At 38.5% G+C, this 13,297-nt stretch overlaps 1 protein-coding gene across 1 annotated transcript in view; it reads right to left on the bottom strand.

The window, feature by feature from the left end:
- MRTFA (myocardin related transcription factor A) overlaps nucleotides 1-12,284 on the bottom strand; it is a 93,696-nt gene extending 81,412 nt beyond the window's left edge. Inside the window, exons 1-2 of the mRNA XM_053942492.1 lie at nucleotides 12,236-12,284; nucleotides 5,998-6,053 (exon numbers count right to left, since the gene is read on the bottom strand). Of these exons, the coding sequence (XP_053798467.1) occupies nucleotides 5,998-6,053; nucleotides 12,236-12,284 (105 nt within the window). The remainder of the gene's footprint in view (nucleotides 1-5,997; nucleotides 6,054-12,235) is intronic.
- Between the last annotated feature and the right edge of the window lie 1,013 nt (nucleotides 12,285-13,297).

Raw genomic sequence — 13,297 nt, 5'->3', positions numbered from 1 at the left:
TGTTGCCTTACGAGGCAAAAACTTCCTATCATGGCATTTTTCTACTTTTAGGCCAGCTGCTTCTGGGACAAGAGTGGCTGTGATACCACAGATGTTCTACAGCAGCAACATCAGCTTAAGCAACCTTTAAGTTCTCCACTGTCCAGCTACTCACTTCTGTCCCTACACTGCCCCTTCTTTGACTGGGGAATCTATTTAGCTGAGAACCAGACTTTCTTTTTTTTCCTGGGTATTCAATAAAATCAGTTCCCCAGTCCACTGCCAACTACACACATAGCTGTGTCACCATAGTGCATGTGTCCATATCCAACATAAATGTTGGATAGATCAAAAAATTTAATAATGGTTTAAGATGACTGCTACCAAAAGTAGCCATCCTCATTTCTTTTTTACTTCCTTGTGCCTTATTCTCCCTTAGGATAACCAAGTTTTTGTGTGGCTGACTGGCAAGCCAGATCAGCAACAGATGCAGATTACAACTAGTTGTGTGTGTGTGTGTGTGTGTGTGTGTGAGACCAGGTCAGATTGAACACAGCTCCTTGATCTGGTTCAGCCTGTGCTGGCTGACAGGAGGTGAGGAACAAGCAGCCTGGACTGCTCCTTTTGATGGCAGTGCCAGTTTAGTGTCTAACCAGAGGATGTGGTTGTATGATACAGCTAACTTGGTCTAAGCTGGCTCTTGCCAAAAGGGGAGGTCTTGGATGCATGCCTTTGTTGCTTCCCTGTGCCAACACTGGTGCTTGTCTACCCTTATGATGGGATGATTACTGCAGCTAAAATGAATCCTAATCCTAATCCCTTCTCCCACTCCCAGTTTACCTTTCACTAGTTTACTGTTGGTCAGAGAGGTTTTCATTCTGTCTGTGTCTATTTTGTTTCCCTCTCACCTCATGGGCTTTGAGCTATCCTTCAGTGATCCTGGACAAGCAGCTTTAACACAAAGTTCTCTAAGTAATTCTGTCATATGGTAAATGTAAAGCAGAATACTGTTTTTACCAATGACTAAGATAATCAGGTTTCCTGTGTGTTTACTGTGATATGGTGTTGCAATGGCAAGAGGATGCACTTAAATAGCTACCATGTAAAACAAACTTCAGAGCAGTATAGTCTTTGTAGTTTGCAGGTTTGATAAAGGCAATATTTTTTAGAAAATTCTTCGTGGCTGTGGTTCTTAATCTTATACCTTGTGCAAAACTGACTCTGTCTTGTTTGTCTATCTGGAATTGAAGTGTTTAAATGCCTTCAGAAGTTAGAAATGGATAAAGATCAGTTATTATTTACAAGCAATGTCCACTGTTTCTCTAGAGCAGATCTGTCTTCTCCCAGGTGTCATGGTTCATGCTTGTATTGTTGCAACAGTGGTTTTGTGTTTTATAGCAACATAACTTAAAAACTCCTGGCTCGTGAGAGCATGCATGATTTTGGGAATATTCACATACTCATGGTATAATTAAGATCTTGTCAGTCAGTATTTCAATGAACCAAGGACTATCACCCTTCCCATACATGAAAACTCAATAACCAGAGTAAAATATAGAGGAATTTTAACTTAAAATTAAAACACACAAGAAATTTTAAAATAAGTGAGTAAAAATCAGAGAAGAACACAAAACACATGCAATTCCTAAATCAAGAAAGGACACCTCTAAACAGCTTTCCCTTGTTTGCATTATAGGAACAAGTTGCCAGGGCAATAGCAATTTCCTACTGATTTAAGAATTGCTAAGCAACCTCCAGCACCTAACAGCAACAGCATGTGTGTGCAGCTGGGCTATTTTCAGTAGACACGGCATTTTTTTATTTTAAACTTATGAGCAGCCTTCTGTTAAATTATCATGCCAGCTGAGATCAGCCAGCCAGGAGGCAATCTTGGGGCAAAGCAGCTTTAAGTGGACAAATCTTTGAAATGAGTGAGAAGACTGGAAGAGAATGCCATGACATGCCCAAAAGCAACTATATCCCCCAGGTCATCACAAACTAAAAGAATAACCCAGGAGAAGTGAAGTTTACAGCAGCTGGAAGCAGAGGCACTACATTAGCTTGAGAAGTTATAACAATCAGAACAAGAGATATCTTTAGATATCAAAGTCACAAACAGGAAGACCTACAAAGGTGTTATTTCATTTCCTGTCAGTCAGCTTAACTTAGGCACACATTAGCTTAATGTTGGCAGAATTGTTTCTCCAGTTAATTGAGAGGCAGCATGATGACACTACCCATAAAGAGTATACAACAGAGCCAGCAGCAAGGCAAACATGACAAAGACTGTATCCTGGAAGAGAAACAGTCTTGAGGACTTCTTCAGGAACTATCTTAAGTTAAGAAACTAAACTATGCAGACCACTAAAAAGAGGCCACCTTAGATTATGAAGTTTTGTTTTAACACACACATTCCACATGCATTTGACTTCTGCAAAATGAATCTGTCATCAGCTTCCTTCACTTGCACAGTAATTGGAAGCAGGGATGGGCAGAGGGGCAAAAGCAGTCAAAAAGTAACCAAATTCATTCTGGATTAGAAGCAGTGATTCGGAGGTGTAAACTGTCCATGATCACAAGCCACTACACTGCAAAGCCTGTATTATAAAGGCAAAGACTGCAACACATGGGAATGAAGACACTGGTAAAACACAGATGAGTACAACTTTATCTGAGCTAAAGAACTCAAATCCGTATGTGTGCTGTGCCGATAACACTGCAGTAACAGAGGATATCTTTCAATCTTCACCATCTCTCTCTGCCACCACCTCCAGCAAATCTAGCAGTACAAGAGTCAAAATATGCTTGGGCCAGCAAGAAATGTTATCAGACAAAAGGCATGAGCAGCTGTACAGAGATGTGAGGACTCGAAGGAGAAAAGATGCACATCTAGTGCAAAGCAATCAACTGCATCATTTGTGTTGTAGACAAACACAGCCTTGCACATGATTTTAACAACCACTCATCAATTATGGTATTTCTTAAGCCCTAAATATTTCCTTCATAAAATATTAACATTTCCTTCACTCCATCCAGAAGTCATAGAAAGTTTTTAAGAGGTCTTGGAAAATCATCAATAAACATTAATTTCTCAAAGCCACAAATAGCTAAGAAATTTAGTTTGACATTCCAGCTATTTTTTAAGAAATATTTTTCATTCTTCAATATGTATTTGGAGGAACTTTGTGGCTTTCAAGCCCATGGAACTTTGGGTACACAGAGAACTGATAATAACAAAGCTAATTTGGAGATTAGCAATTATATTTAGAACAAACAATCCTTGCTGGGAAAAAAAAAATGAACTCTCAAGTTCTTACTTTAGTTCAAAGCATGAATAAGGACAACATTCTTCTAATTTCAGAGGACATTAAGCCTCAAACTAGTGAAGTCCTTTATAGACACCTAATTCTCCCATACCACTCAGAGTGTTAAATGAATGATCTAGTTTGTGAGACTAAAGATGATAGCTAGTGGAGAAATAACAGGCTTTGCTGAAGTTCAAAGAACAAAAGAGTAAAAAAATGTCATGTTCAGGTGTCATGTGTCAGTGGGTACACTAATGTATTTTAGGCCTTGGTCACAATAGAGTTCAACATCATAATTGAAAGAAGAATTCGGCCTACTGCTATCAAGCTGTTGGCTCCTTCTGCTTTCCTTTTGTCTGATCTAACGATTGTGCACCCACGGGGTGACTCAGGTCAGCCGAACCAGCAGACGATTCACTCTGTGAAACATCAGAAGCCATTTTTTCCCAGATCAGTCGGCTGGCTGGCCATGCCCTGTGGCTGCACAATCACCAGCTCTGATGCAAAGGAAGAAGCAGGAGTGCAAGGCTGTGCAGAGGTTTGACCTGCCTTTGCAAGAGTAGCACACTGAAAGATCAACTAAACTGTAATGTCAAAGAGCACACTCAAATATCTAGCAGCGGTGCCAACTTAGGCAGCCTGCTACACATTCCCACTCTCATACCTTCCTCATTGTGAGCCCAGCATAAATCTTACAGAGACAACATGTACTGGACCAGATGAAAAATAATCTAGAGAAAAACACTTCTTTCCAGGAGGATGTGTTCCCCAGAGTGGCTCACCATGGCCACAAAAACAGCTATGCCAGCAAAACAGAGGGAGCTGAGAAAGGGAGCAAGCTGTTTGAGCCTGCACTGCTGCCAAAGAAATGCATGATGAACTGCAGTGTGTACAGAACAGGATTGCCTGCTTTCCACCACCTTCTGACTGGCTGGCTTCCTTGCAATCACTGTCTGAGGCATCTTTTAAAATTTCCTTCATGTTGAAGGCAAGGCATTCCTCCTCACCCCATAGGAGCAAGCAGTGGAAGCAATGGATTCAGACAGAAGAAAAAGGCATGTGGCAGTGGATGCCAACAAACAACGGAAGCAGGGAGGCTACAGCAAACTAGAAAAGGGAATGCTGATGATCTGCAGCCAGATTTGAGCTTTGACTTGGAAATTCACAGCTGAAAAAGTATGAAGGAACTCCTGCTGAATATGGATTTAGAGCAGACTGGGATGAGAAAGTCATTGGTCGAGAAAAGCATAGGAAGTAAGGCCTCAGAAGAAACAATACACTTTCAGACAGAAGAATTGAAATTTGGGTCTAGAACTGAATGACACAGGGCATAATAAAGTGGTGACTTAGGCAAGGCAGGAAAGACAGCTCAGAGAACAAATCTAGATTAAATAAAATAACTTTTTAAATTTATACATTTTTAACAGAAAAGGAAGAATTAAAACAAAGATAAAGTAGTTAAATTTCAGTCAGTTCAGTTCCTGGCATAAGCACTCATTGCAGCACAAAGCAGCAGGCAAAACTGCAAAACTTTAGAATCTTAATGATTTTTTGGAAAGGTTTTTTGGCAACTTACTTTTGTGTGTCTGAGGACATAGTTTTATAATTTATCTAATTCAGTCTGATCACGGGCTGTGTCTGAGATTGTATGTCCATATTGTACCACCACACCACCATTTGAAATTCTCGCCTCCTCTCCTACAAGCAGTGACTCTGCAGCCATAGAGCGAGTCAATTCAGCCTGCTGTTCTGATGGAAAGCTACACCTTGAAACATGCTTGTTTTCCCATTGTGATAGCAATCTGAACCCTGCAACCATAGATTCCTCAGATCTCATTAAAAACAAACAAAAAAAAAACAAGAAGAAAACCCCTAAACCAATAAATAAAGAAAAAAGAAAACAGGGAGCAGGACCCATTGAAAAATTACAGCTTTCAGTTACCTCACGTGAAGTACAGTGTAAAACCAAAGCCTGAAACAGAGTCTACAAGAAGTTTTCTGACTCCAGTGACATTCTTTAGTCACGACAGTATGAAACTGTCTACAAAAATTAAACCAATCTGAATTGGTTTTGTCTCTCCTCCCCATCAACGGACACTGGGTGTGGAATTCAAATTTCTTTGCATTTATTGGCATCTTCTAATGCAGCTACCCAGCATGACATTCATTAAGTGGAAGGTCCAGCAATTGATTTACTAGATATTCTGTTCCCTTTTCCCCTTACAACAGCTGACTTTCCACCCTTGGACTTCCCCACTACTGAAAATAGGTAGGAATTTTCTTCAGTGATTCATAGAGAAGCTAAGACCAATATTATTGCCTTGTTTAAGCTAACTAGCTTATTGAAAAGAAGTAGCAAGTAATCCATAACATGGAAATCTAAACAATGTGAGTAAAGAACATGGTGTAGAGATGGGGGAATCAGAATTGCTGCTGTTCTTTGCCAATCCAAAGGATACCAAATTCAATTGCTTCTTTCTTTGAAAGAAGTCTTACTAATTGTTCAGCAGCATAGAAAAGTGCACACGTGTGCTGTTTATACTCTTGACACTATGAAGTCCTTGCTGCACAGCTGTCACACTAATACAAATTCAAAATATTTTATCTCTAAACAATACTATCCCTCACTTTTAGTGACTACAAGCAATTTTCATATCAAAACCTAAGAACAAAAGGTGCAGACTAAAGACAGAAAAAAGAACAAAACACATACCTTACTCACAGTTCCCACGGACAAACCCAGCTCACTTCCATTCCAGCAACTCTCTCCTCAGTCACTGAAAGAGAAAACAGGACACAAATACTCAGCGATTTAAAAACAAACAACCAAACAAAACCAAACACAGCCCATTTTCTCCTTTAAGAGTAAGGTGCAAAGTCTTTTATCCTTTTTAAATAGAATCTATAATTCATTTGTACACACTACAGAAGCTGGATTGAAATACCATCAAGACTGCCACGCTGGTATTCACACACCACATGCTACTTGCAGAGCAGAACTTTTATTTTAGGACTGCCGCTTTGTCAGTTCTGAAGAATGCATTGTTTGAGATCTACTAAGGCAGAATATTCACCAAATCATATACTCAATTTTCCAGTCCCTCTACTGAAATCATTCTTAGACATTAGATAATAGAACTTGGGAACTGTTATAACTAATTTATGACACCAGGTTATCCATCTACACAAAAACAGGGAAAAGATAAAAGTACATTACAGAGATCTGTCAAGACAGCAACAGGAATCCCATTTTGGAAGAGGGGGAAAAGAACCATCCCAGGCATCTTAAAAACTCATAAATGTATTGAAGTAACACTCCATTTTCTTTGGCAATACAGTTCTAAAAGGCATACACAGCTCTAAAAGGCATTCTAGTTAGCAGTACCTAACTAGAAAATAATTACTTCAGAGGCTGTGGAAAACTGTTGTTTCAAATGGCAATAAAAAGGGTCAGAAGTTGCCATATGTTTACTCCTACTTCCTTAGCCACCTTAAAAAAAAAAAAAAAAACACATCATAAAAGTTTCCATTCCATTTCCTCCTCCAAGTTTTTCAGACTATAGGGCTTCCTAGACATCAGAAGCACAGAACTGCAGTCAAGATGCCATAATATTTTGTCAAGAAGATAAAATGAAAAAGAAACAGGCACCTCCCTAAATATGAATTTCAGACCAGATGAACTTTGGACAAGATTATTAGCATAGTTCCACTGAAAAGGAAAAAAATTGTTAAAAAATAGTATAAGCTATCAACTACTTCAACATCAGAAGGAGTAAGATCAGTTACACTGATTAGTCTCAATGCTTGAATAATAACTGTAACACAAAAAGTTTTCCGATTTCCAACAAATAAAAGAATTTTATTCTGTTTACACTGTTTAGAAAGAGCTACAAGTAGTGAATTGCACACTGCTTGGCCCACTTTCCTCCACTTAACTCCACTAATTTGAAGGAGAAGGGATTTACAATACTGGTACCAAAGGGAAAAAATACAACAAGTAAGGACACCACTACTTCAGAAAATTCCCTTACAGAGAATGTTCCTATTTTTCTCTCAGTAAAGTGTGCCAGCACACATTAATCATGGCTCTCTCACAGAATCAAGGAGTCATTCTGCCACCTCTCACAGTATTTGTCATCAAGTCAATATTTAAAATTACTTACAACTCCTTAATTAATTTAATGTGAGAACCCATAATAAGTAATTATTTTTCTTTAATAAAGCAGTCAAACTGATACAACTGTAATTATAACATAATAATGATGCAAGACTACACAATGAAGTATATACTTACAATGTACTTTTTACAGAATTGCAGATCCTAGATGTCCTAACAGGCAAGGCAAAAAGGCCTCAAGAAGTCAAGGAAAGTGTTCCACAAAGATAGCAAACAATTAACCAATGTTAAGAATTTGCTATTCCAACATGAAGAACAAGGTACCTGAGAATTTAACAAAACAATTTTGCTGGAACATTCTTCTTGACAGCATTAAACACATAACATCACAATTTAGTTGTGATGATATTGGTTCTTTAAATCACAAATTATAAGTGAGTAAAATTTATCCATATATTAAATCTCAACTTCAGTGCAAGTTTTTGGCATAGTTTGGTTTTGAGTGGGATTTTTATATTTTAGTTTGCTGTTGTTTTGGGATTTTTTTTTTTTTTGAAGACTCAGGTATCCCTGAAATCACTTTTCACAACAGGGAAATGTGGAAAAGTTAGAAATGCATTTCATTTTAAGACTTCTGCTGGACAATCACTAATTTCCAGTAATATTGGTTCATTGAATATTATCTTCCAATAAAGGATTGCAACAGCACTGATAAAGCTGAACTATCACCATGCTGCTCCGTTTAGTTTCCAGCACTTAAGATCCATGTTCTCCAGAGTCTCAGCTGAGTCAAGACAGGTCCAACAATAAGTTTTTTCTTGATCTGCCTGTCCTGGTACAGGGAATCTGCTCATTTTCTACAGAAGTGAAACCCCATAACCAATCAAAATAATCTCCGTATTTTCTTCAGTGCATTTTTTTCCTTGCCTTAGCTTATTTACCTCTCCTGACTTTCCAACTCTTCCATTAGCCTTCTCAGGTGCCTAGAGATCCTTGTTCTCCCACTCAAAACTCATCCTCCCAGACATCAGACATTTTTATTACTTTCTCTGCTAAGAACTAAAGTTTTATTCCAGATACTCTGGCCAATAAAAGGCCAACTTTAAAACTTTTAGTCCCATTTGCCAACGAAGTTCCTGCTCAGCCTGAGACAGTTAAAGTATTGCATCCTGCAATTTACTGCTTGGTCATTTGAACCCCAAATAGGAGATAACTGGCTTGCAATAGAGCAATAGGCATGAACATTCATTAATTTTTTTTTCTAATATGTGTGTGTTATTAAGCTAAGAGACGCTGCAGGTATAACGTATTCCTGTTGTTATTCTTATTCACTCACTTCATGGAATTTCAATGTAGCTTCAAGATGAAACAACAGAAAACCCAGACACACCCTGCCTTCAAAATTAACGAGCCAAACTTCACAAATATTTAGCAGAACAGCCTTACAACTGTAACGAAAGACAAGCTCTTTACTGTTCCTTCTATGCTGCAGTGAGTGAGCAAAGATTAATCTGATAACTGAAATATTTTCTGGCAAAATTCCACAGTTAAACTGCTTTTGCTATTCTTTGCCCACAGCACAATCAAAACATTCCTCCAACACTCCTTTTTCCTCTCACTACAGTCAATACAGGCAGAATTCTACTGTCCTAGATTTTCTGAAGAAAAAATACTGTCATCTCTAAGAAATGCAGAAGTCTCATCTTGCTGATAAACTTCTCCATCCAATGGAAAAGTTTTTATGTCAGTGTTTACATGTTCAAGCCAAATGGCTGTTATTCCAGTGATTACAATGGCTTATTGCCTTCGCTGGTGACTTGGAGTTTCAGCATGCCTGAACAACACGGAAACTCACTGACACGACTCGTAACTCAGATCGGAACACAGCAATGCAGAATTCATATCCCACCCTTCCAACACCCAGACTGTCTCTCAGATGGAGGCTTTAAAAACATTCAGACTCAAGTGATTTGCTCCTGTAAATCATATCCAACAGGACATATGAGAGCAAATTTAGAGACAGTTATATTAGGCCTAACATTAACATAGTCCTACCAGTCACTCAGAGAAAGCTTTCATCTGGATGCAAGTCCATCTTACACAGTGGAATAGAAATTAAGTTACAATGTGGACTGTAATCACATTCTGCTGGGAAACATCTTATATTGCTAAAAAATCAAAAGGGAGGGCAAAAATGGTAATATTAAAAAAAAAAGATCATTAGACTCTTTCAATGCTTTTTCCAGAAGTTTCTGCCTGAAGGAGGAAAAGCTTCCCTGTAATTGTCAGAAAGTGAATCCTGTCTCATCTTTGCTCAGAGCCGTACCATCACACATATAAACAACTGCAGAGCAAACAAGTTCATCATAACATGGCTATGGTTGTGTGTAAAGGATGATCTCATCTGAGTAAGCCTAAACAGGCTGTCAACCATATGGATCAGTTGTGCAATGAAGATATAGCCTCAGTGATCCACTAAACCACGGGAAGGGGAGGACTCAAGGAACCACACATCCCCTCCCCAGTGTGTCTATAACCAGTCATAATTGCCATATATTACAGGAAACATTAATTTGAGGTTGAAACAATCTGTGATGTAGACTGTCCCAGACCAAAATTAATTTCACAGAGCTAGATATATCATTTCAGTCTCCTGTTCCCCTAACACGAAGATACTCTGAAGATGATGTGTAGTCAGCACATTGATTTGCCTCACTATAAGATGGCAAAATAGGGAAGTTTCTGCACTGCTTTATGCCAGGGCCCCCTACACATTTCAATATGCACCCATAGCAAGCAGAGACAACAGCAGCTCCTGACCCTGTCCAGGAGAAAGTTTTTCTTTCAGTGCCAAAAAGGCAGCCCCCAGTGATAAGCTGTTAACAAATAACATGCTGGCACACGCAGCAGCAGCTACCAGGCTTCCTCTGCTGTCCTCCACAAAAACTCTGCTTTTCTGGATCAGCAGGGCCCAAAGAAGCTGAAAAAGGGAGCAGCAGTTAATTAAGAAGGATAAGCAGAAGTAGTTGACACTCCAGTTTGTAGTAGGAAAGCAAAAGAAGATGGATGGCATGAAGTTAAGGTGCAGAATCACCAATTAAAATCTCAGTGTTTAGCTTTCAGGATTTAAAAAGACTTGTGACTCTGTGTTAAATTTCACCTTCTTGAAGAGATGTTATCAATATGGCTGTGTGCCTAAATCCAAAATATTTCTTCACACAAGAATAATGATGCTGCACACACACAACCAAATGGGGGAGGGAAATGGAAAGGAATGCTGCACAAACTAAATTCATTACATCAATTTCTGAAATATAAACTAAACTAATTTTAAAAATTACATAACCTCACTAAGTGACAAATTCTAAGATTTATCTGTGTGGGAAATAAGTGTCTTGAGTAAGAAATAGGAAAGTATCAAAGGAAGTGAAATACTGTTAGCAGCCTTATTCCTTCACATCTGAAAACAGAGTACCAGACTGATGGCAGACTCCTGTACAAGCTGCATGCACTGCTTGCCCTCCGCAAGGACAACCCACATTTAAAAATCTGAAGGCTCTGACTGACCAGTGTGGCACATCTAAGTCTGGTAATGAAAACTGTCCTCAGCCCAATGCCTTTGATTTCCTCTGAAAAAGCCACTTAACAGTGTTTGCACCCCAGAAAGCATTCAAACATTAACTACACACACAGCATCCCTGAAAAACTGAACAGAGTATTTGACAAAGAAAATAGTTTCTGAATTCACACAAACTCATCCATTTCATCTAACACCCACACATAAAAGAATAATCATAGGAACAATTTTAAACTATAGTTCATTTTAGCTGTAGCTCTTACTAATGCACTCCTCCACTCCAGCTATGCATTCCTGCAGCTCTCCCCCGTTTTTATCTGGCGGGGGGGGTCTGAGTGGGAGAGGAATAAAACACGTCCAGATTAAAAATGAGGTCTCTAATCTGGCCTAGCATGCAGCTCCACAGACTCCACATCACTGCTGAGGTGACAGCACATGGTGGGGAGGGGGGGGAAAGGCAAATGGGAATATGAGCTGTTTAAGACAGCCCCACCACTAAAAGAAATGTCTGTGTAACCACATCCTCTGTTTGCAGTCTCAGTTCAGTTCAGCAAATATGTCCAACAGGAAATAATTAGATTTGGCTTTCCCAGAGTAGGTGTCTGACAGTTTGAGACCACTGAACAATTGCTTTTTCTGCTTCCTCTCCAACAGTTTCTCAGGAAAAGACATTGACCCTCAGGACACAACTGATCAAAAAACACCAAAAAAAAAAACAATAAAAACCAACCAACTTTAAAGGAAGAGCTTTGTATAACTGTAATATGATTTGTTAATTATTGCCACTTTTTACATGGAGGAAATCAACTGTACTCCTCAAAAGGAATCTTAATCAAATACTGAGTTACCAGTAAGTAAACAAACATTGAGATAGTCCAATTGTATTATCTACAAGACAGGAAGGACAACTAAGTATAGAGAGGAAAGGCAGAAGAGTGTTGGAGTTGCTATAAATTGAGCTTTTGAGGTAAAAAGCATATAAGGAGACGCCCTGCATATTCCAAATGAGTGCAACAACTAATCTTGTGATGTTTTGACCCATCATAAGAATTCAACTGCTTTCTGCTCCAACATCCAAACCTTTTTTGTTCTTATATTTCTTTCTCTAGTACAGCTGCTGTTTTCACCACCAAATACCATACAGGAATTTAATCATGGCTCAATAGTGAAGGAAATCCAGTAGGGATTGCTATTATTATTATTGTTATCATCACATTAAATTAAAGGGTATTTTTATTGCCTAAATGTACATTTCACCTGCAGGTTCAAGGATGAAAGTCTGTGAAAAATGCTGCTCCTTTGCCATGCCAGAAGTCAGCATAAAAAAAAAAAAAAAAAAAAAAAAAAAACAACCACACACACAAGCAAGCAAGCACTCCTCCTCAAACCTAAGAGTTTCCCATTATTTCATATTCAAGAGGAAGAAAAATTAAAGACTGCTTTTGGAAAAATGCCACATTCTCTTAGTTCTACGCCAAAATGTCTTCTGTACTCCCTTTCTTTGCATTTTATTTCATGATCTGCTTGTTGCCTGAAGATTTGGAAGCCTTCACCCACATGATGAAAGGAGTGGATGGCCTTAATTTTACAGAAATTAAAGCTGCTTCCACAACTCTTGGAACCAGTGAACACAGCCCTGCTCACATTTTGTACAGAACAGTGTGATGCTCAAGAAGCTGCAACTGGCAATATTTCACTCTTTTCCAGAAATCACATTTGGTTTCTGAATTATAAGTGAGGAAGGACTGGAAAGGGCTCAGTAAGCCAATATCTGGTAATTAAGAAGGGCAAATTTGCCTACTTGTGGAAAGCTTAAGGCACTTGCTTTTAGCCCTGAATCTTTTTCTCCTTTCAGCAGAAAGCACAAATCTAAAGAACAGAAAAGGAGTTCACAGTCAGCTACAGATCATACACTTATTTTAAATTCTATTATTAGATCCTATTTAATCACAATTATTAGATCACTCATTAAATCACTGTAGCAAATGGGAACAAATCGGTGTCCCTGTCATTTCATATTCAGTAATGACTGAAATATTTTTGGAAATACTTATGAAGATCTAAAGGCATTACACTTCTACCAGTTCAACAGTATGGATTTTACAGAAACCTAGTGAGGAGTTTTGTGCAAGCAGCAGATATATTTTAAAATCAGTGGTGAAAGTTCATTTGTATTTTTATCTGAAAATCAACACACAAGTAAAAAACACACTTCCAATAAGTCATAACTAGCCCTGATGTCAAATACAAATTTAAGATAAAGACAGAATGTTGGGATATACAGAGAATAGCTACATTTTATATTTTCCAAATATTCAG

This window comes from Vidua chalybeata, chromosome 5 (genome assembly GCF_026979565.1).
Source record: "Vidua chalybeata isolate OUT-0048 chromosome 5, bVidCha1 merged haplotype, whole genome shotgun sequence".
Classification (NCBI taxonomy): domain Eukaryota; kingdom Metazoa; phylum Chordata; class Aves; order Passeriformes; family Viduidae; genus Vidua; species Vidua chalybeata.
This window is presented reverse-complemented; position numbering and strand designations above follow the sequence as displayed.